Below are 25,351 nucleotides of genomic sequence, written 5' to 3'. Positions count from 1 at the left end.
TAATATGAATGGTAACACATAAGTATTGATTTTTAACTGTCTTGCCTTAACAACAAAATCACAAACAAACGAGACTCTAATGTTTTTGGGACATCACACCTGCTCACACTGCCTAAACCCAAACAGTAACAGATTCTTCTCACACACACATAATGTGGGTCGTGGCACCCTGCGCGTTCATCAATCCAGAACAGATGATTATATCATCATGAGACTGTTGGGCCACCGCTCTGAAACCTCCTTGGTACTCTCTTCAGGTCACGGCAAGCCCAATGTTTTTACTCTGCCTGTGAGTTGAGGTGGGCTGAACGCATGACAGAGCTAATGGGCTGGTCTGCCGAGAGGGTTTCATGGAGTCTGTCAGCTCTCATCCAGTCACACACAGAGGAGGGGGAGGCAGGGGGATGATGACAGGGTGAGAAAGAGATGGAGGGAAGTAAAGGACAGAGGAAGAAAAGAAACACAAAGACTGAAAAGAGAAAGACCTGATGTGAAATTTAAAGGAGTGATTATTTCCTCCAGCAGGACAGAGACAGAGGAAGTGTAAACAGAGACACATTTGCATGCATAGACCCCAGCAGAAAAAGAAATACTGATAAGAAATCTCATAAAAGTAATAAGGTTCAAAAGTTCAGGCTCTGAAATAAACTTTTCCTATGGGAAAGCTGTCTCAGCTGTTTCTTTCAGCTGGTTCTGCTCAAAGCAAACCAAAGCTTGCATGCTATTTGGAAGATGATCCCACTCAAACTTCAAATAATACAAAAAAGACTGAAATAAGAAGCACTGACTGCTCCAGTTTGGAAATCTGTTGGATAATGATTGTGTGGCTGCTCTGAATCTTCTCCAGCAACGTCCTGATTTCACTCTCATCCCCTTTGCATCTTCTGGAAATTTACATTCAATAAATATTTCTCCCTGATGTGTTTGTTTTGTTTTGATACAACTCCCAGTTTTTCTCTATATTTTTTCAGCTTCTTGCAGATGAATCTCCACATTTGTCATCACTGCTGACACTATTTGTACTCATGTGTGTACAAACGTGTCATGCAGGGAGGAAGCGGTTTAAGAATGAAGGGAGAAAAGATGTGCATTTACTTTGAAGGGAATCCATCTCGGTAGAGGTGGAAAAAGGTGAAACTAGAAAAGCACTCAGAGAGCACAGACCTTCACCAAGCATACTGAGATTGCCAAGCAACACTTTAGTCCTACTTTAATGTTATACTCCCTTTCAGCAGACTGTCTGCTACAATTTGGTGTCAGTTGCAGGTTTGTATGATAATTTGTTATCGTATACATATTTCATTTTCCAGATCATAGTATCCAGAATATTGCCAGGATCTGTCAGAAATTATGGTGACCTTGTCATGCATTGTTTTGCAAAGCAATCCAACCATTTATCATGGGGTTATATACACATAAGGTGAAAACGGCCCTATCTCACAATGATAAAGAATCCTTAAAAAAAAAAAAATCCTGGATCCAGATGGTGAACCGAATCACCTACAAAATTTAATCACTTCTTCCTTATCCCATTTTGAACATTTCCTGAAAACGTCATCAAGATCCGTTGGTTGCGTTTTGAGTTATGTTGTTGTTAAAAACATACTAAAATGTAGTGTTTAGGACAAGATGTGCTCTATCTTTCCAGTTTTTAACTCTATCCACCATCTTATCATCTGAACAAGGGCATTAAAAGCCTTAAGTCACATTCAAAATGAGATATTTTAGAGTTATCTGAACAAATTCATACCCATTCTGATGTTTAAAGAAGTAATAAATATGTCATTCGTGCTGTGAAGTAGAAGACAAAGGTAGATCTGTAAAGATACCTGGCGTCTTTCTGCTGCAGTGACATAAAAACATCTCAAAGTCTGGACTCCTGCACATGATGCTGGGTACATCCTGGTAACAACAGAAGCCATGGAAACAAGCAAAAGGCAGCAGAGCCAGGAGGAAGAAAGAGAGAGCAGAGCCATGTCGGTTTTTATCTGGCAGGCTGCTGAAGCAGTGGGCGGGACATCACAAGTGGACAGAAATATTCTGCTAAGAGGTTTATTCACAGCAGCATGAATGGGGGACTCAGCTGCGAGGAGTCAAATGTGCATCATAACAGTTCAACATTATAGTCCTGCTCCAGAGTGCAGCTGATGGCCCAGTTAGAGCCCATAATGTAAACACAGCCTGTAATTTTATGAGAAAGTGTCACTGCTTATGTTTACTCCTATGAAGTAAAAGTGTCTATTGGTCCTGGAGGAGCTGAGGTCTGTTTACTCTGTGTCGGAGCCTCCCTGCAGCCATTAAGAAAGCAGCTGACAGGACGCTCCCGCCTGCGGGCTGAATCTCATTAAATATTGAAGGTCCAGCAAACAGCTGCCCCTCTGTTTTGGAGAGCTTCTCTGGGTGGTGTCATGGGTCATCCCAAGTTCCTTTGTTGATGCAACATTCAAGATTTTTAGTCTTTTGCAAAATTAAATGTGAAACTAGGCGGTTGGTCACAGAAGACATGTAGAAAATAGGGACAGGGCCGGGACAATATGCTGCAGCCGCAATTTGATTCTATTACGATTTGGGGGGTGCTTTTTTTAACACTAGACCATATGAAAAAGTTAATGATGATGATAATGTCAACAGACTACGTCAGGAGCCATACGTTCCTATAAAATGCACATCATGTGAGTCAGAGAGAAACATTTCACCCTCTGCTGAAAAAAGTTGCAACTTTTTTTCCTGTCCAGTTTATAAACAAAGACTGAAATGAAGGATTTGAATTTGAAAAAAAAGAAAAGAAAAAAAAAAAACAATTGGGGCAAAGAATTTCAATTTTGACATTGTCAAACAAGAAATACAGATATGTATTGATTTTCAATTTTTTCTCGCACCCCTAGTAGAAAACAAATAATAAGATGTGCCCTAAAACCTTTAACCTGTTTTAAAACCCTGATGAAGACCAAGCTTGGGCAGCTTTAGTCCATTTCTCTTTTCACTGATTTTGTCCACAGCAATGATATACTCCTGTTCACTCATGCACAAACAGTAGAAACACCCTCACAACTCAAAAAACTTGAGGTAGGGTGTGTGGTTGGAGTGTTTAGGACTGTTTCCGGTTTATTATCGCTAAATCACACCTTAATAAATGCTCTCATGTGAGCAGAAGATGGTAAATGTCTTTGTACAGGGCTGTCTTCTAACCTCTCAATGGGCTTTTACACACAAATCTCATTCATTCAACAACAGTTATACACTGATGGAAGGGGCTGCTACAGTATGTAAAGCCCAAGCGGCAACCTCCGGTGTAAAAATACGAGACAATGCGGAAGTGCTGAAATCTGCTGTTTTGAGTGTTCACTTGATGCTGGCTCTGGAAGTACCGGAAGTCACATACACACCAAGCCAAAAAAAAAAAACTGTTAAAAAAAGCAGCAGAAATTAACGTATTTACTACCTGTTTAAAAAAAAACCCATCCCTATCTGAATCGCTAATTTTACTATTGGCACACAATGTTGGAACAGCTCAGCTCACAAGACTGATGTGCGCCCTATGGCTGTACTCGAAGCTCCCATCAATTCCAATATGGCTGAGATAGCCGATTTGCTTCCAAAGTCTGTTTTAGAAACAGATAGATGACATTGGGGAGACTATGTCCATTAGTTTGTGTAGTTACAGTCTATGGTTAAGCCCAATCTTTATAAACTCATTCTATACAAACTTAAATGTTGAGGTGAAATGTATTGTCCAAGGACATGTCAACATGTAGACAGCCGGACCTGGGATCAAACCACAGATTTTCCAATTGAGAGACACCCGACACTCCCACTGAACCACAGCTCAATCAGAGATTTGAAGAGAATAACAAGCAGCAGGTGACTTGTCCTCCCTGGCTGTGGCTTTTACCTGCTGTCTTCACACATCTGCACAGCTTGACTCCACTTGGATATTTTACAGGTAAGCTGGCGCAAAAGCACCCAAATACAGCAAGGCTGGATGGAAAGGTACATTTTCAGGTACTTGGGGTGCAGGGGTTGTCCTCATCTTTATGGCCACTCTGAAAGTCAGTGTTGCATTATTGACAGTTTTGTTTCTGATGGCAGCACAGTCTGGTCATCATTACCAAGTCTTTTTGCAGGACCTGAACTGTCAGTGATATGATATGTGGATTGCTAACAGCCTCCAAGCATAGTGGGTAAGAGGTGTCCCATGTAAGAGGATATAACTCTTGTCATAGTGGTCATAGGTTTGACTCTCAGAAGTTTATTGAATGTTCCATAAATAAAGGAAAAATGCACCAAAACAACTTTGAAAATGAAATAGGAAAGCTTACTCAGTGAGCTATTTTTTTAAGCCGACAAAATGAGACATCAATTTGTTTACAGTTCGTTCTGAGAAGAGCTCAGATGTGGGATGGGGATTAGAGCAAAACAAAATAATGAGTCATTTGGATAAAAAAACATCGATCAGTTTAAGGCAGAGTTGTTGGTGTAAGAAAATATGATGAAGAGAAATGTGTTTGAAGCACACAGCACCCAACAAGAAAGGAAACAGAGAAATAATGAGGAAAACATTGACTGATGAAGATCAAAAATCTCCTGCAATAAGTGAACAAACTTGCAGACTAAGGGCAGACATCAGAGGTGAGTGAGCACAAATACCAGACACATCAAGAGAAGTCCAGACGGGCTGACCAGAGCGTGGTGGGGGTGGAGGGCTCGTCTGTGTTTGTTAAACTGTGTGGTGGAGCTGGTTCAGGTCTTCTGGGGTTCAGCCAAAGGTCTCCGTTAAAGGTGGGGCTAATCTCCTGAACTAAGCTCCAGAGTTTTGTCAGCTCAGCGGCCTCTGGGAGGTAAGAAACTCAGCTCCAGAAAAAAATAAAGACTGAGTGTGGAAGCCTTAGAAATTTATGTGAGCAATATAGTGAGGATCTCTGGCTGGGAAAGTTTAAGGTTGCTGCAAATATCTATTTTTTATTGCATAAACAGATCACATATGAAATCGCATGGTATTAATGTCACATGTGCTGCATGGGTGATTTTGTCTCTTAAAATTAAGACCACATTTACTTCAACTTTCAGCCTTTAATGAGGCAGTGAACCATGTTATATTTACTGCTCTCTAAACATTTGTGCTCCAGCCTCTCTTTAAAGAACACAGTATCAAATATCTGAGTAAGAAGCTTTAATGTTGAAGTGTTTTATTAGTGTTTTAATCCTGTAAGTGTATTTACAGCACTTACATATAATCTCTAGGTATTTAAGTACATGCTCCGAGTGAGATGTAAATTTACTGAGCTAAAATGATTATGAGTTTCTGCAACAACACTCTTCTTACATGGACTGGTGATTGTGGAGTTTATGCATGGATGAACACAACTAACGAAGAATACTTTCATAGTAGATCCATTAAGATTTAACAAAACTCTGGCATACATTCAAGGACTGCATTTTTGTGATCAGTGAGAAAGTGCAAGACAAAGTACAAAGATGACAAAGCAATGTCACCTCAGTCTGAACAACAAGGGGAATGTTTTCAACTTTTGAAAAAACTTGTACCAGTTGAAATCAAACATGCACAACTGTTGCTCTGGCAGTATTTCCTTTTCCTCACTATCATCTGTCTACCACAGGGGTAGGCAACTTTTTCCACGACTCATGCCACTGTAAAATCCATTCATGCCCTAAGTGCCAAGACCCACTTCTTTCATAAAATTGACAGTTGATAGGAGAGTCTCCTTGAATGGTTTTCAATGCTTAGCTATGCAGTGATAAATGGTTTAACTTCCCATTATTGCCTGTATTTTACCAGAAAGTTTCAAATGTGTCCCTCTGTTTCACATACTTTGCTAACGCTGTTTTTGTGCTTGGTCTCAAAAAGACACTGCACACTTGATGTCCTACATACCACACTTTGAGTGGTGGCTGCTGGTCAGTTAAGGATGGGGAGCGCATTTTTTTCCCGCCTACATCCTGAATTTATTTATTTATTCAAACGTAAATTCTACCCTCTGTTCTTTTCAAGAAAATGATCTGTGACCCTGTTGTACCAACCAGGTGTTTTTTTCCCAGGGAGTTTACCAGTGTTCTCATAACGCTCGATGCTTCTAAGAAAGGTAAAGTTGCTGGGGATCGATAAAGCCTCTGGATCAGTCCAGAACAACTAAGAAGATGCTCCGTTAGAGGGTTGTACTTCAAGATTGCTGACTGGCTCATTTCACTGTCAATCAAAAAGGAATTTGGCATCAGACAGATCATCCAATCATCATGCAGAAACCGAGAGTCCAGGCCAGCCCAATCCTCATAGACCCCAAGAGACGCTGAGCATCTGATGGGCGGGACAAAGCCCAGCGTTTATCCAATGACCGTCCAGTTTCCACAGTGGAACAACCCACTCTACGCTTCCCCGCTGAAGTCAGAAGACGCTCAGAGCCCGACTGTGTTAAAGTGCTGAGACGCTGCAGGGATGAATGAGAAGGAGGTCGACCCAGTTACCTGTGATAGGTAGCTGATTCTGAATAAAAGATGAAGGAATTCTAGCACATATTTTGTCAATGAAATGTACACACAGCAGTACATATCACCAGTTTTTTGTGGGACATTTTAGAGGAAGCTGAGCTTCCTTTGCACACTTTCCCTGCAAAAGGTGCATATCGCTCGATCTTCAGCCATCTCTGGCAATATCCATACTCCCTTGTCTAGCTATGTTGGTAAGAATAAATGGAACATGGTTTGTTTGCCTTGATATTGCTGCTAAATGGATGCAAGTGCAAGCTAGCAGACTGAATCAAAGGAATTTTGAACCAACATAAAAATAGCCTTGCATACCAGCTACGGCACCCTTGCCTCAGGTTGCCTACCCCTGCTCTACCAGAACCCACTGCATCAACCTGTACTTGAAAAAGTAAACCATGACTTCTCTGATGGTTGCCAAAAGCTTTGTGCATGTGGCGTCTTTGTTGTTGTTCTTTACTGCATGTAGGTCAGATCAGGGTCATTTCCAGGTCACACATGTATCTGATTCAGGCCATATTTAAAGAGTGAACAGCCAAGCAAACAATAAATTTACTAGACTTTATATGTTTGGCTCACTTGCCGGACATCTGTCCACACACACCTCACCATAAATGCAACATCATAAATCCAATGGTTCCTAAATTTTAAAAATTAATGGTGGTTTACAACAGCCTATTGTACACCAGGAGATGCTTTTGAATTCCTTCTTATTCTATTATAAGTTTGAATTTGTCTTGTCTTTCTCTGTAGACTTAAGTCTGTGGATCTTGGAATTACAGCACCTATAGTGACACAGACTGCTACATGTAGCATAAGTTTTCTACTCGTTTCTTGGAACATATTTGACTTCTAAAGAAATTTTCTCACAATGAAAATCCAAACAATATTGTTGGGGTGTGAACTTTTACAGCACACTGGCACTTGCACATGTATTGGAAAGAGAAACTATTTGCACTCTGTGACTTAAAGCATTAAGCTACTTCTACACTGCAACACAGACAATATGCACACACTCAAACACACATATACACTCTGACAGATGGAGTGGAACTAATTAGCAGACAATGAAAAGACACACCACACACAAACCTGGAAAGCTCTCTGAATACAAGCATCCACACGGTCTGCAAATCCTCCAGATTTGTCAGTTTAATTATGTTTTTATTTTTCATTCAAATGGGTCCAGGAAAGCATCAAAAAGTGTTGTCTGCTACCAAACTGTGTTGCTTGTTTTTTGGACCACAAACCAATTTTCCACCAAATTTGTGGCGTTAGTCACAGTGAAATCACCATTTGTCTGAGGGGGCTTACATGCCGCTCAAGAATGTAAGAAATAGAAAACAAAATAAAAAAGTTTTGCCTAGAGATAGGTTTATATTTTTTTAAATCAACGAGCAAAAACAAGATGCTCAAAACAAGATGTGAGACAGGATTTCTCCAGGGTAAAAAAATAGCAGAGGATTTAAACATTTTTTTTAGGTGTCTGATGAGTTTCCCAGAATATTTTACAAGAAATCTAGGAAATGAGCCGAGTGAGAAACAAAGAAAGAAATCAAACATTTTCCCAGAGAGACTAATTATCCACTCACATGAGAACACATCGACAGACAGGAGAGAGAAGCTCTGCGCTAATACCGAGATCTGAGGGACTACAGAAACGGGAAAATTATTCAAACTTGCTGCAACAGAAATGTTCATCATAACATGGTTAACTTTAAGTATTAACTTTAATATCTGCTTCGTGTTAAATTCCTCTGAAGAAAATGGTGATAATTTGGGAGAACATGACATTTTGCAGCAGAGATTTTCAGGTGTTACAGTACCTCACCTGCTCTAACCACCCCCTGTTTGAGGATAATGTGTCTAAGCTTCACTGAGGCACAGGCGGCGAGGCAGATGTGAGAGGCCATGACGGTTAGTGATCAATACTCCATGGATCTGTGCAGCTGAAGGTCACTCTCTGACTCACTCTGTGTTTAATTAGGCAGGAAGTGAAAACTTGACCACTTAATTCCAGTCATTTAACACAATGTCAATTAGATTTCACTGTGGTCTTAACTAGCTTAATGTCCATATCAATCACCATTTTTAATCTCATAATCACTTCGAGCCTGCTGAGGATGTGGATCAAGAAACCACTGATGACTGTTAAGCCCAGATATTTTTTTCCCCCTCTGCTTGAGCCAACAAGAGTTTTTCACATTAGCAGACTGCATTCAGATCTCAAGTTCAAATCAAAGCTGTTTGTTAGATTGCATGGGAGTTAACAAAACCTCCCAGGTGTTAGAAAAGGAGAACGTTCACCCCAAAAAGGCATACGACTAGTATTTGTTTTGAAATAGTGCAATTCTAAATCACAAAAGAAACTCAAGAAAACACAGAATGAGGGCTGATGCTTGACATACCACGGAAAACTACATCAAAACAAATCAATAACCTCTGGTGTTAACAAGTTTAAGTACCATGACCCGCTGTTTATTAAATGCAAATTGAAGTTGCCAGATTCCTTCACAAAAGCAAAGGCATACCCTTCAAGTCCTGAGGAAAATGAGTCGATTTTCAAAGCAAAAATAAACATATTAAGGCCAGGAGGGAAAAAAACAGCTTTGGATTGAAAAGCTCATTTTTTGATTTGTATACACAGCACTGGGGGATTTTTATTACTCATCTGATTTGATCTCACGCATAATTAGGCACAGACCCAATTCCTCATCTTGGTGAATAAAAGTTAATCTATGTGAGCATCTTAATATACAACTGATATACAATATATATATATATATATATATATATATATATATATATATATAAATATATATATATATATATATATATATATATATATATATATATATATATATATATATATATATATATATATATATATATATATATATATATATATATATGATATACAACTGATATACAACATATACAATATACAACACATAAAGGTCTTTCTTTGTCCTTGTAGATACCAAAAAAAGAGGTTAATCTGCCTAGTACGATATTTTTTTTTTGTTATTACAAAACACTTGCTTAGTTTTGAGGTCCTGCAATGTAACAAGAGATTTGAGGACAGATTTTTGGGGCGCACAAGCATGTCAGCACATGTATTAAGCATTTGTCTACATTGACTGTTAGGCTCTTAACAGTTGGTTTTGCTATGCTTCATCATAAATACTATAGACTATATAAAACATGGACGTAGTCTCGCCGATGTCACCCGTCTGTTTCTGAAACGGAAAATGAAGCACATCGGCCATAGCTGCCATATTGGTAGTGGCAAGGGCTTAGCCTACAGCCATAGGGCGCCTGTCGGTCACATGACCCTCAGCTGTGCCTTTTATTGGAGGAGCTCGCAATCTTAAAATCCTCTGAATGGCCCAGTTAGAAAAAAAAATCATCCCCTGTACAGAGGGTGCCTGTAGTAAAATTAGCGACTCAGATAGGAGACGTTTTCTGAACCAGGCTGTAAATACGTTAGTTTCTGCTTTGAAAATGGCTTTTTTTGGCTTGGTGTGTATGTGACTTCCAGTACTTCCAGAGCCAGCCTCAAGCGAACACATGAGAAACTGCAGATTTTAGCACTTGTCTCATATTCTTAGACCGGAGGTTGCCGCTTGATTAATACTCAGTATAGTGGGGATGAATCTGGGCAACTGGGTTCAAAATTTCTCAAAATTCATTTTTTCCTCAAATAATATACCGACCAAAGTAAAAAAAAACTCTGATATGTTTGTGTTTGTGTCTACTGAACGTACAATAAGCCAAATGAAGGGGCAGAAAAGTACACACAAACACACACAGTCACACATACATACTCACTTCTAAGATTTAAAATCATCTCCATCATAGATCAGCTGCATGAGTGACTGCACCGTGGCTGTGTAATGGTCCAGCTGTGTGGGTTGGCCCCCCACACCATCTGTTGCCTGTCTCTCCACATAGAGGTCCATTAATTCTTACAGCAGGACCCACCGTGCAGGAAGGCGACCTGAGCTGGGACCTGTCATAGGCCGATGAACCCGACTAAGACCTCTGACAGCGAGAACACTCCCTAAACTGTGAGCCTGACCTGCTGAGGGAGCCGCAGGTGAGAGCACGGGTGCAGTAATCTGCCAGCTGCCTCCACTGATAATAACCCAAATATGAAACTGAATTTTCATTAAGAGCAAGCATCAGACTACTGCACAGAAAGCACGTGTGTTTGAAGAACTGTTAAGGTATTTAAAAGACACTTTGGAGATTTCACTCTTTCTTTAATTCTTCATTTACATGCAGATCAAGTCCTTATTAAAGCTGCGGCCATTAGCATAAATCACTAAACATGTTTTGCTGCGTTATACCTTGAGGCTGCCAAATACACTTCCCACAAGCCTGTGCAAGCAGTTTACAAACCTGCTGATCTGTCCCTTCAGACACACCGTGGTACATCGCCAATTCTTTATTACAGTGAATAAAGTTCTGCAGGTGCATGAGGGAGCAGGCACTGCAAGCCTCGAGGTTCAGGTTACACCATGCTCAAGGTATTCACTGTCAAAATACAATATGGATGTGTCAACTTACTTGAAAATCCTGGGTATTATGTTGAAATGATAAGGAAACTCGTCCAGAAACATCCTAAATTCAGAGAACTCATAGACACAACAGCACACCAGCTTTCCACAGATATAACCTTCCTGTTCGTTTAGCTCACATCACAACAACTGTGTTTCTTGGAAAACCTGAGAGTTAGCCGGAATCTGTGTGCAATTCTTGTGTGGCTCTGTTCTGCTCATTGTTTCCTGTTTAGACAGTCAGAGCTCTGATCAAACAGGGGTTTTGTTTCTGTGCATAAAAAGCTAACAGCTGGAGGGATGTTCAGTTGATGTTCAATTTGGACAGCTTATTGGAAAACAGCATCAAAACGTCGGATACACGACAATACCTGACCCTACATGCTGCACAAACAAATCAGACCTTTTGTCAGTAATCAAAGTGACTAAACAGAGGAATGTTCCTGACATTAGATATTTATGGAAAGCTCCTGAAACTAGCGTCGTTTTCCAAAGTTGTCATCCAGTGATCTTTGCATGTCAGGAAGGAAGATGGAGCAAACTAATGACATTAGCTTGAAGTCTTTGTCATTTTACATTAACTTAAATGTCAAACACACCTCAACATCTTCAACAGAGCATGGAAACTTTCATGGTGTCATATCAGAGGAAAAATCTGCAACAGGTTGTGAAGTTTAACTGTGGACCCAAGCTTCTATGTCCATACCACCAGCCGCCTCACCTTGAGTCCCCCTTTCTGTTTCAATTCACTTTAATTATGTGTCTGCTCCGTTGTGCGGAGGCCTCCTCCAACCAAACACTCATCACTCATAACTTTCCCCTTCGCTCTGTTTTAAGCAGAGGCAGAAATTACCCTTTAGACACCTGGTCTGACTTGCTCCGGAGTTTTCCATCCAAGTGCAGACACACAGAGGACTCTGTTTGGATCCATTTGACAGCGGTAATCAAATCTGCCTGTCTGTCTGTTGTTGTTGAGGTGGAAACCTGCCGCCAACTGTGCTGCTCTGCAGGCGAGGAAATACTTCACTTTGAGAGCGAGTGAAGCTCCTGCGAGCCAGTGGGTGGCTGGCAGAGGAGACAGCATTCTCCTGCACCCAAAAGACAAGGACACACACACTTCTAAGTGTCTTGATGAATTTCCCAGTTTAATTTAAATGCTAATAGGAGTTTGATGGCAGACTTGAGGCTCCTGTCCCTCAATAGCATGGTGATGGATGGATGCTTCTCTTTAAGTTTCTGGGTGGGATTCAGCCTCCTGTTCCTCGTACCTGTTCCAGTTTGCTTCTACACGTTTAGGTTTTGGCTGATCCAGCAATCAGAGAGCTAAGCCCAATTTGCCAGACAGATAATAAAGAACATCCTGCAGTTTCTGGGTATGCCCGCAGGAACACTGTGCAGCTGAAATAGCCTATTTACTCCACACTGATGAAGTCCAACAAGGCTTATTGGCAATTTGAATTTGCATACACTGTCCAAACTACTGTTTAAGGTTCATTAAGGTATCGATCAAAGACTTGGGATGACAGTTTGAATCATTCATGTAGGATGCAGTGGTGGAGAGGGTAGTGAAATGAGGTAACAGGGAGCAATTTTGAAAAAAGGAGAAAAAAGCATAAGAAATAAAACCTGCGATAAATGCAAAATGAAGCTAGATGAAGGACTTTTAGTAAACCATAAGTCTGATACCTACCCTACATCAAAGTTCAAGTCTGGGATCAAAACTTTAGACTGGAAATAATAAATATTTATGCTGATGATCTCGATCACCTTTTGTAGCTCATAATTGGCTTAAATCACCAAGGGTAGACAAAGAAAGGTCAAAAGAAAGAGACAAAAAGTAACGTGCCTGCAGAGAGATAGTTGGCACATTTCATTATTGATTGCAAAAATCATCTGACATCAGATGGTTTTTCACAGGTATTTGTCTTGTCGAATGTCAGTATGGTCACAGTCCAGTTAAAGAAAAACAAAACCTTCTCGAGAGAAGAGGAAGGTCGAGGTGGGCACTCTTCTACAGTTCTACAGTTCTACAGTTTCATTTGGCAGGTGTTTTGTCCAAAACGACATACAACACAAGCAAGACTTTAGACAGAAGGAAAACCTAGCTAGTGTGACAAAAGTGTTCAAAGTTATTTGGCTGCAGGTGCTGCCATAAAGTGCAAGACTTTTTTTTAAATAATGTAGAATAATCTAGCCAACAAACCACAATTAATTGCTGCAACAATGTAGTTCAACCTTCAACAACATTCAGTAATTAGCGCTGATAATTCACTAAGAGCTGGGTCTGAGACCTTCTGACTCATTCTACCCCTGAAGACAAAGAGGAGAAGAGTCAGATTAAGAGCTGAAGTGTTCCCTGAACTGATGAGTCTTCAGACATCTCTCAAAAGTAGAAAAGGACTCTGCAGATCGTATAGAGTCAGGCAATTCATTCCACCATTTGGGCACAACAGAGGAGAAGAGTCTGGCTAGAGATTTGGAGCCGCGCTGGGCTGGGAGCACCAGGAATCTTTCACAAGCAGAGTGTAGTGGGTGAGAAGGAGTGCAAACCTGGATGAGAGACCCCATGGAGGCAGCATTCGTTCTTATCAATGTTTTGTAAGCCAGAAGAAGAGCTTTGAATTTGAACCAAGCTGCCACTGGAAGCCAGCGAAGACAGATCAGCAGCTGGGTGACGTGCTGTTTTGGGCTGATTGAAGACCAGATGTGCTGTTGCATTCTGGATCATCTGCAGAAGTTAAACCAGTGAGTCTTTTGCTTGAGAGTAGCACACTATTTTGATTCATAGTACCAGAGCTTGTATGAAGCATGAAAGGTCACATGACCTCTGAGTTATCACAGAGGAGACTTACTCTGAAAATAATGAATAAACCATGAAGCCCAATTCACCATGAACAGGTTAATTTATGTTTGGTATCAGTATCAAAAATTAAATTTAAAGTCTTTGTGACAATGTAATGTGTTTGAATTGCATGAGGGAACAAATATTGATTGCAAAAAAGAACAAACATTTCACTTTACTTTACTCAGGCTTCTCAGACTTCTGCTTCTCACGTATTGGGACTGCCGCAAGTTTTTAACACCACATGATGCCAGTTTCATCATCAGGTTTAAAGCAGACTGATCATTTTACTACACCAACACAACTCTGTACCCACCATGACTGGTAGAAGGTTTCACAAGGTCCAAATTTCAAAGTCACCTTACTTTTGCACATCTTTCCCAACAGTAAAAGCAATACTGTACTCACCAGTCTCTCACTGACAAGATCTGGAGATGTGCAACATCACAGTGAGCCTCTCAGCATTCCAACAAGTCAAGCAACCAAGGGAACTTAGGATACATAACTAGAGGAGACTTCAGCTCTCGTGCAGAATTCTGTCTAGCACTGACTAATCTGGGGTGTGCATCAAAAGTGTGCAAACAGGAAACACAGACAGCCAAAGATGAACCAGGAAGCAGCGCTTAGGGGTTAAATATATGCTTGACACTTGAGAACAGAAAGTCCTTGACTTGACTTTTCACTTCCTTATAAATCATTTTATAATTCAGTTCAGTTTTGAAAGAGCCCAGTGTGAGTTACTTTACTTCTGGTTAACTTCCTGTTCAAGAGGGAAATTCACCAAAATAAGATGGCAGAGTGGTCTTGAATACTTACTTACTGGTTAAAACATTACTGGACTGTCTGGTTCTTGGATGGATCTACAGTTTTCTGCACATTTGTTGAGATTTACTCTTTCGAGCAAAATGTATGCCAGTGATGTTGGAAGATTCTTTCGCCAAAGTTGAGTTTATTTCCTTATTTTTCATTAAAAATGTATTCATTCTGTTTCAATGGCGTTTTTTCTGCTGATCAGTCTGAATCTGAACAAAAATGAATCTTTATCAGTGAAATTAAAGCTTACTTGTTGAAGCCTATTTTCATCTTTTGGAGGCAGCTCAGAAAAAAAAAAACCTTAGCTATTCTTTGACATATTTAATTAATTATGCCACTAATTTCCTATTTGCTCAAAATAAAAATCAAATACACTTCAAAGGTGTTACCTTCAGATGCTACAATGAGTATTTCTTTCTCTAACTGAGGTACATCTTTAGACAATTAATAACTAATCTGTGAAAAAGGTCTGCAATTGATAAAAACCCATTTGTTTTAGGCCTCAGATAGACGCCACCTTCAAGGACAAAACCCCACCAGAGCTCTTGATCAAACCCCCACAGAGCTCTCGTCTGACCAGAGAAAAATCTCCCGAGTGGAGGATTAAACGTCGTGTGGTATTTGGTTCAGATATTGGCTTGAACTGAATGTCAGAACACTCAATAACATCAGCAATAAGGAGCGGTCCCTGAGCTCTGAGCAGCCATCAAAAAGTGACCTTTCAACACTGCTTCCTGTCCTCTGTGTCTGTCCTTCAGCCTGTCTCATTATCTGAAATAAATTTCCACTGGAACTTTCTCCCAGTGTCACAATGAAGACCTCAGAACAAATATCATAAAAACCACCCGGACTTTCCAAAGATCACCTGCAGAGAGACAGACACAGAGGACACACACTCGGGGGGCCGACTGTGAAGGCGGGTAAAGAATGGCAGCTTCAAAACATCAGGTCAAGGATATAAAAGTCAGGAGTGGCTGCTGCTTGAAGAAAAATCTGGTAGAAATTTAAAGCAGGGAAGCAAAAAGAGATGTCAGAGGAGAACAGGAGATAGAGGAGACGTGTGAAGGGTAGTGACGATCATTTAATAGAGCACACCTGAAAGCCTGAATGATGTAATGTGTTTTCTTGAGCTCAGTGAGCACACAGGGTTTTACAAGTATTCCTTTCGTTATCAGTAATCCTAAATGGTCTTCAGTTCTCACTTTTCAGAGAAAACAGGAAAACTTGAGTGTGTCAGGTCTTCATGGTGTGTTACAAACATTTACAGCACATTGAAAAATCTGTTTTTCCAAATAAAGCAACTCTGGTTTCTACTTTAAATGTCTACAACAATTTCAAACATATCTTGATCCCCAGTGAGTGTGTGTTTGATCAAATATCAGGCTTGTACACACATCATGACCACCTGTCTGATGTTGTTTAGGCCCCCTCTCAGCACTTTGGAGCCAACACAGTCCTGACCACAGGAGACATGGACTCCTTTAGACCTCTGAAGGGGTGCTGTTGTTTCTGGCACTGGGACATTAGCAGCAGATCTGTTAAGTCTTCGGAGTAGTGAGGTGGAGGCACTTCACATGCAGGACTGGGATAATCAAAACTGTGGTTAACAGATTATACAGTTTTTAAAGAGTTAAGGAAGTTATTGTTTTAATCTGTAACAAACCAAAAAGAAAATTCACCTGTGGAAAACAAAACTACTCCACTTTTATCTTTTGCTGTTTGGGATTTGATTCTGTTAAATAAACCATGGAGTGATTTTATGCTTTCCCACTTCAGATCTAAATCATGTATTTATAGAAACCTCAAGAGAAAAACTAAAATGTACCAAAGGAGCAGTAAAAATACCCATCTCAGAATTTAGGGAATTTTGTAGGACAATAAAACCACCAACTTAGTTTTTACTACAATCTGAAGGCTTCCAGTCGAGCCACTGCTCATAAAAACACAACCTTTATTCCCCTCACTTCTGAACAATGCAGCCTCTTGTTGTAACATTACTCAACGTCACAATTTTACAACATCACACCTTCAACATTTTCACAAGTCACCACACACAGCCCCACTTCCTCTCATTCAGGTTTTCAGGGGGCAAAGTACATGGCCAGAGCGGCAGCCCAAAACTGTACAATCTCCAACAGCTCACAGGCTGGTTGTATGGCCCAACAACCACCAGTGTTTTTATTACAAGAGTTCACCACCAACCTGAAATAAAAAATTGACGCGTAAATGTTTTAGTTTAGAGGCAATGAACTGGAAAATCGGTAAATATTTGCAGCACACACAGCAGGGTTTATGATCCCTGTTATGATTTGACAGCATGGGTCTGACTATCACCAAGGGACAAACACCTTTTCAGGTATTAAAAACAGTGAGGGAAAGACACACACAGAGCAGGAAAAAAATGACACAATAATATCAAAATTCAATTATAAGGAGACATGACACCACAAAAATAAATCTTGAAGCCATCTTCATGAAATGTTGAGCTGTTGGGCAGTGTCTTTCTAACTGATTCAAATGAGCAGTTTAATTCAATTGTTGCCAAGGGGAGTCTGATCCCTTTAGGTAACCAGATACATACCATAAAAAACGGTAGTAAAAAATGCACTTCTGTTAAGTCTTTTAATCAAAAATATGTGCTGGATGCACAAATCAACTACAGACAAACTTCTCCCAGAACACATAATTGCCAAAAAAAAGAACTTGCACTTATTTATTTGAGTGTTCCCCAATCATACTTTGTGCTTCTTTAGACCAACCACACTCTCAATCCAGAGGATGTAAATCAACATTGACCTAAATCAAAGAGAAAAACTAATTTTAAGTTTTGTCAAATAACTAATCAGTCATTTATCTGTGCAGCACTTACTCTTCTGATACTCTTCTCCTCCCTCACCTCCTCTCTGTGAGCTTAAACCAGACCAGAGAGTCGAGCCGTGCCTCCAGAACAGCGCTGCCTCCGAGGATTTGTTTGCAAACTGAAAATCCAATAAAGACTTTATTAAAGGTTGCCATTAAAAGTGACATTCAGCCCCGTGTACATAAAGTGACCTCTTAGAGAATCAAAGAGGGGAGATGACTCCCTCGCTCACATTAACCTTAATGCTTGTTTCTGTAATGCATCATCGATAGGAGCATATAGGTCACAGACGTGCTCTGACATCAGTGCAGCAGCTCAGTGGAGATGGAAAGTGCCACCTGTGCTCCGTTTAAGGAGCCAGGGATCAAATCCTGACCTGAAAACACAACTGCTCAGAATTCTGGCTGTACATTTCAGCATAATCGAGACACAATGACTCACCAACACATTTCTCTAACAGCACTAAAAAAAGCTAAAAGCTTGAAAATATAAGTGTTGAGTTCCTTAAAGGTTAATATGCAATGAGTAATAATAAGAAAGATCAAGTTGAACACTTTTCAGGAGCTAACAGCTTTAATTTTAAAGGGGCAGTGAAGAGTTTCAAAGTGATCTTGAAAGAGACTTCCTTTTAGATTTATGCCTGTTGGTAATCCACACTTTAAAATGAGATTATCAGCGTCAATATAGGTAATTCTAAATGCTACTTCTTAGCTTCCCGACCAAGTCAAGCAGGGCCAGGTTGATTTACGGCACGTCAAAGCCTCTTTGACAACACTACGCCAGCCAACAAAGTGTAGTAGTGAGAAGTAGTAGTGAGAAGTGAGATCTGTGTTTTTCTCTGCTGAATTTATGTGATTCATTTTTTAGCAATGTTGGACACAGGAATCTAAATGTCAGACAGAAAAAGGACAGAAGAGCAGAAGAAAGCTTAATGGGAGATAAATAGAGTATGAGCTAAAGGCTAAAACATGAGCTAAACTGTTTGTGATAATGTTTATTCCAGTTATTCTGCAGTGGTCAGTTCAAACTTGAGAGTCTATCAATAAAATGAAGAGTGAGGTTACGTTAGCTCTGCTTGGCAGATGACTGGCAGGACAAAACCAGGATTCACTAGCGTTACACATAACGTCTTAGAGCGCCTGGCTGGCAGTAGCGATAAATATAGCCGGCAATTAAACTACGGCACAAGCAAAGTTTGCTTGTTGTCACGTTTCAAACAACAGCGCTAGGTAACTGTACTCATAAATACCTTACCTTGCATTGTATACGATACAAAGTTGTCTTGAACAAAGAAAATTTGTTTCGATTCAATCCCTATCCATTTACAAAAAACCCAACACGCCTTGTCAAAAGTCATGTCTTCACGACAGTGTGTGCAAGACTCCGGGCCAAGAAGTGGCGCTGCGGTCCAATTGGAACAGATTCTCCTCACTATAAGATCACAAAATAACCCCCTCTCCTATAATCCAATGAGATTATCAAAACATTTTGAAAAGATCAGATGAGGAGAAGTTACAGATTTTATGACCCAAGAGAGAAGAAACTTTGCAAAACTCAACATAGTTTCTTTTTACAGGAAGGATAATGGTTTAATGAATTTTTTGGACAGTTCTGAGAAATTGTGAAAGTTCATGACCAATGCTTTATCAACGGACGATTGATGCATTGGTTGTTGTGTCTCCTTGTCTTTCATGAGTATCAGTATGAGCAGATAAACACACCCCAGTGTGAACTGTGTGTGTCGTTTTATTGCAGTGCCATAACCCTGGTAATCTTTGGCAAGCTGTTCCCGGCACAGTGGCACATCAGGGTAAATAAACGCTCTTAACCTGTGAGTCCTGTAAAGCTTCTATCTACACAGCTCCTATCTGCACTCTGGATCCTTCATTCTGCTGAGAGATGGAAACTTGGAACAATAAAAAGATAAAAATGAGCAGATATCCTTTCATGCTCGCCAAGAAAGCTTTACTTAGAAAGGTGCTGCTTCCTTGGATAGCCTTGTTTCTGAGATAAACTTTTATATAATACGTTTATTATCAACCGAACAAACTTTGACCTCAGACACAACCTGCAAAGATAATCAAACAAGTGTCCCCTTACTGTGTGAAAGCCTGGTCTATGTATAGAAATGATCTCATTCAGAAGCTTTAACCCCACTCTGTCTGCAACACCCCAATGTATCTTCAAAGCTCTTATTCTAACACTGTTTGCTTTTGCTATCTATCATTTCATCCTCTTTGTTGTTTTATCTTCATGTTCTCTTCCTTCATGACAACTATCATTTTGTAGATACACATGTGAGCTAACGTTTAGTTTGAAATGTCATTTTGGCACACACACAAAAAACTCCACTTACATCGACTGACTAGGGCTGGGTATAGCTAAAAATCTTTTTTTTTTATTCTTAAAGTTGCAATTCTTTATTGATTTCAATGCTTTGATTTTTGATTTCCATGCCCATGTGAACATATTTGGTATGTCAACTCACGTTTTGAAGCAATAAAACAACCGAAATGTTGGACTTTAAAGCTAAAGGAGCAGGCTTTATGCTGCTGCTTTGGTTGCCGTTAGATTGTTTGGTCTTGTGCAGCCCTTGTCTATACAACACAGATTCAGAGATTCAGAGGATTTGCTATATCGATATTGAATTGGGCGAGGAAATATCGTGATGCATCAGTTCCCCAGCTCTAAGACTGACAGATATGCACAAACTTTTTGTCCTAAAAGCAGCAACTAAGCAATTATTTCTGTTTCTTTTACATCTAGAAACTTTTTTGCAGGGCATGGGGTGCCCAGATTAGAGGAATGTGAAACCGAGCCAGTTCAGATGTTTGGAGGAGAGATCTTCAAAGTGAACCAGTCTGCACAGCGGGAGCTCGGCTAAAAATAGGATCCGTTACATTAGCTCATCTCGGATGCTCTGACTGGGCCGGCAGTGTGACTCATTCCAGCAGGTCGCTGATGAAACACTGGGCCTTGAATGAAACACAGACTCAGCAAAGCAGAGCTCAGACAAAAAAGCTGGAGCTGTGGACAAAGACGAACCCCCCCCCCCTCTGTGTTTGTCTACGATCTGATGCTTCCCAACCAGACGGGATGATTCTGCAGAACCAAATGCTGAGTTTAACTCCACCAAAGCGGTTCTCAAGCATGCAGAGAGGCTCTGCCTTCAGGGAGAAGTTTGCATAACTAACTCTCTGTCCTGCCCACTTAAAGTAAATATCAGCCTCGATGCTCTCAAATTGTTATGTTCAACACATTCCTGGACATTTTTCTGTGAGGTAATGGTGTAAATGACCTAGTTTTAGGACCAAAGCTCACATTTGTGTGTTTAAGCTCCATAATCTACAGTTTGCATCAAGATTTAAGGCAAGTTAATTACTGAACCAAGTATGAAGGTAATGATTACAGGAGAAATAAGGGAGGTGGACAAAAACACACTGACCTTTATTATATTATAGTATTTTCTCCAAGTGATGAAATGTGTGGGAGGACATCTCACGACTCAAAAGACAAAACCATAGAGTGGCTGTTTGAAAAATCACTTGAAAAGACTCATGAAACCATAAATCATTATGACCAAACAGTAGAAGTGCATTTATACAAGGAAGGACTAGGGCTACTTGGATAAATACAACAAAAACAAGATTATTGGTCAAATTAGGACTCAAATTCTTTTTTTTTTTACCAGCCTCACTGCTAAACATTTTTCTTCCCTGGCCCTGATAATCCTCTTCATACATTTCAGTTTTAATGAAGATTTTTAATTTCTGTCTCAGTCTAAACCCTACAGAGAGCCTTAAAGTGAAACCATGTTATTTATGTGACTTCTAGCCAATAAAATGCTATTTTTAGAGTAATGTCCCATCACAGACTAGGGTTTTTATATGCTCTGAGCAGGATGACGGCTGGCAGCTGTCGTTAGTGTCACTCGCTGGAGAGCAGTGAGTCAGGAGAGAATGACATTTGACAGAGAGTTGTTTGTGTCTTCCAAGAGGAAAAACCTTGAAAACATCTTTGCTTCACTTTGTAAAGTAAGACACAAACGCAGAACCAGCTCTGGAGCTGTGTGTCTAACAAGTGGATGTGCTGCAGTAAGGGAAAAGATGCTTCAAAGAGTTTGAGCATGAAAAACAGGAGATTTATCTTTTTTTTTTCTTTTTTAGCAGGGAGACCAAGGACTTCCTCAGTTCTCACCCAAATGAAGAGCCTCTCCTCATTCATTTTAGGCTATAAAATGTCACACCTGTTGACTCCTGGCATGTCTGCGCCCATTATGCCAATATGATGCCATTGTCAAGGTAGAAGCAATCTGATTTTGACTAGAGATTGGTACCCTTCACACTTGGAACGATACGGTACAGATGTCCGGTACCTGGCAACCGATACTGGTACTCAACGGTACCAATTTTAGTACTTTTTGTGTTATGTGGTAAAAAAATTATTTTTTTCTTGTGATAAAATGTGATATTTTTTCAATCTAACATATTGATTCTTCAGTATATAACCTTGCAATGCTGTGATCATGTCAGGCATAGAAAATCGCCTACTTTTTCACTCCCTCACAGTCACAAGGATGCATTTAGGTACCTAAACATGGCACCTTCTGATTTTATGTGAATCGGTACCCGGTACTTTTGACAGAATTCTGTCAGTACCCATGAAAGTACCTAACTTGGTACCCATCCCTAGTTTTGACACAGGCATACCTTGGCAGTCACTGAGGTGTGAGTGTGCGTGTCTTCTTGCTTGATCTGCCTGTTTGTAAACTGATGTGTCACAGCTTCACCATCAAAAACAGGAGTCTTGCATACCTGATGCAGGAGCTGCAGCTTGCCGGAGCAAGGGCGCAGAAAGAGTGCGACGTAGTGGGTCCAGTGTGCATTGACACATTAACTTGAATAGAAAACCTATCTGATCCAGTGCCATGACTGTGTGGAGCTTGACCTGAGACTCATCCGGTGCATTCTGGCTATAAAACCCAAGAGGTCTCAAGTACAAATGAACAATTTTTAGTAGAATTAAAAATACTTACATACATTCATTCCAAAAAAAAAAAAATGTTTCGGCATTCATTCACATGTCATGGTTTCCATACATCAGAGCTCAGGGAGCTGAGAAGATGTCCCACTTCTTCTACTTTGAAAACATATGGTAGTCTTACAGATCATGTATATAAAATGGCTTAAATGCATGGATGACTTTACGGAGCTCCTCCCAGTGGGACTTAAGTCTAATATTAGAGAGGAATTATTTAGGAGGACCAAGAGAGAATTCCCTCCTTTTCAGTTTCTCACAAATTAGCACACAAATTATCTCAAAGTTCTTCAGTTTTTCTTTTATTTACAACCACGCTGGCTCTCAGGTCACAGCCATCCCACAATTAAACGAAAAGATTGTATTACAGAAGAGTTGTAAATATATATGCAGATGACATTTAAGCTCTCTTAGGGACCAGCTCGAGCTGGGAACCATGTCATCTTGAGTCATCACTGGAGCTCTGCTAAAATAAGCACACAGAGAACGCCTCAGACTGGATGCAGAAGGGACATAGAGGGAAAACAATGTATGGGTAGCTCATTTCTTCTGTATGTTAAAGATATGACATCTGAGTGATGTAACTCAAATTAAGTGCAATCATGCTTACAATCTGACAACCTATGGGAAACTTTTAAAGCGCTTGATCTTAGCTCTTACACTAACTGGACTTTTCCAGTACCCAGGCTCTTAAAATGGTTAGTTCGCCCACCTGCTTCAGTCCTGGCCAGCATCCCAAAGAAAGAGTTCAAGCTGAGTACATCAATCTAAGTCCACCTTGTGATTTCTGTCTTTTCAGACTCGGGTTGTGCGGTCATAACGGTGCCATCTCAGCCGGCTATTATTGACTGCCCTGACGGCCCTGCCAGGATAAACTGATGACTTCTCACCAACCTAACAACCTAAGGTAAACACTCAAGAAGTTTGCAGAGGGCAGTTCGTGGACTGATGTTCAGGTGTCAGCTCCATGTTTTGCTCTTTCAGTCTGAGAGACGAGCTCTCCTTTGGCTAACTGCTCTTCTTTTCCACGTGACAGTGGGGAGAGTTTTCTGTGGGTTGTTGCTCTTTCGGCCCGTCCAAGCAGACACAAAGAATCAACGATTATCAGTTTCCTACTTTATTCTGAACTTTTTACCTTTGCATTGCCAATTTTTACTATTTTAGCTTCACCTTACTCCTTGTGACTGACAAAATACATCTCAAATCTAAAGTTTCATCTCATCTCTGAATTGTCCCTTCCCTCATCTTTTAGTCTAAATTGCTTGTGATGAGCATGAAACCTCATGTTAAGGGCCAAAACAAACAAAACAGCAAAGTCACTCAAAGACAAGTGAGGAGGAAAGAGTTAAGTCAGAAGTTTACCACAAGTCTTAAGATTGTTATCATCATTGTTGAAATAGGTAACAAATGACACTTAAAGGACATGGGAGTGAAAATATTTATGTTGAACCTAAAATCTTTTGCAAGATCTGAAAAAATTTGCAATACTTCTCAGGATCGACCAGCTAACATCCGTATCTCTTTCAGTCATTTCACATCTGCTAAGAGTGCATTTTCACAGCAGTTTTATGCAGGGACAAAGTGGTTTAAGAGGGTTTGCATTTTCCTACATGCTCACTGACCAACACAAACATGTATTTATGTCCTGAAGGCATCCAAAGCGCTGATCTGCACTTTAGAAGCTGATATCGGGCTCCAACATGTGGATTTGGCTGTGCAGGAGTGGCTGTTTAGGCTGCAGGGGGACGTTTTTGTCCATCTTTATCTCCCTCTGGACAGAAACCTGATTGAGCGTCAGCAAAAACTATCCTTGGCCTAATTAAAAGTTGATTTTACTTCACCTGTTTCTCGTTGTTTACCTGGGGAGCTGATGATTCAAACCCTATTAGAGTCTGTCGACTTGCAGGGGTAAAAAAAAATAATCAAAGTCGTTCATCAGAGAGCACCGAGATGACGTTTATTACATCAGGAAGAGCGGCAGACAACCGAGACTCTTGTAAAACTTAATCTGCAGACACTCCCTGGGCTGAGAAGAGACGTCTACAAGGTGGTGTTATCTATTCATAGTCCCTGATTAAGCTTTCATTAAATACAGTTAGAGGTATTAAATTACAGCTTGTCCATGATGAATGATAAATTGCATGTTCATTATTGTTAATTTTTATTTAACATCTCCCAGCAGACAAAGACGTTAAAGCCAGAGATGCAGACAAAGAGATGGAGGATTTTTTTTTCTTTTTACCGATGCTCTACGTGCTGCAGCACTTCAGCTCAGACGACATGAAGAGCTGTTCGGAAAAGTCAAGGGTCTATTCTCAGCTTAGGAACTAAAAATGCTCAGTGGAGAGACTGTTGACATTTAAATCTTTATGTTTCCTGCAGCTCCACAGCAGCCTTCTCTCTACAGGTAATTCAACAGTTGTTCAGGGGAGATATTGGAGTAGTGACACAGGCACAATGGACCACAGTGACAAGTGAAGAGTTTGAAGTTGTCAGACTTTTCCTCCAACGCTGTCAACAACTCAAATTTTTAAACTAATATTGTAGAGTCCAACTGTGCATCTGTGGGATCTGATAGAGTAGGGTAAAACACATCATTCTGTATCTTTCATATTTGAAGAGACATTTGAACAGTCTTTATCTAAAGAAAAATAAATATTCATTCTTTGTGTGCAAACTCTGCAAAGACAAATCCAGCTTCAGCTTCTGTGTTGTGTTTTCTCTGCAGTAACCCCCGCA

At 40.3% G+C, this 25,351-nt stretch overlaps 1 protein-coding gene across 2 annotated transcripts in view; it reads right to left on the bottom strand.

Annotated features, from left to right (window-relative positions):
- Positions 1 to 25,351, bottom strand: part of htr4 (5-hydroxytryptamine receptor 4) — a 185,890-nt gene that overhangs the window by 141,047 nt on the left and 19,492 nt on the right. Inside the window, exon 2 of one of the 2 annotated variants that reach the window (XM_074674560.1) lies at positions 17,585 to 17,693. The exons of the other annotated variant lie outside the window; for it this stretch is intronic. Coding sequence (XP_074530661.1) covers positions 17,585 to 17,693 — 109 coding nt within the window. The remainder of the gene's footprint in view (positions 1 to 17,584; positions 17,694 to 25,351) is intronic. 2 annotated transcript variants of the gene reach the window in all.

The sequence above is a fragment of the Halichoeres trimaculatus genome, unplaced genomic scaffold (genome assembly GCF_033239565.1).
Source record: "Halichoeres trimaculatus isolate MK-OKI-2021-1 unplaced genomic scaffold, fHalTri1.1 fHalTri1_scaffold_7, whole genome shotgun sequence".
NCBI lineage: Eukaryota > Metazoa > Chordata > Actinopteri > Labriformes > Labridae > Halichoeres > Halichoeres trimaculatus.
The sequence above is the reverse complement of the archived record's forward strand: the minus strand, read 5'-3'. Positions and strand labels throughout refer to the sequence as shown.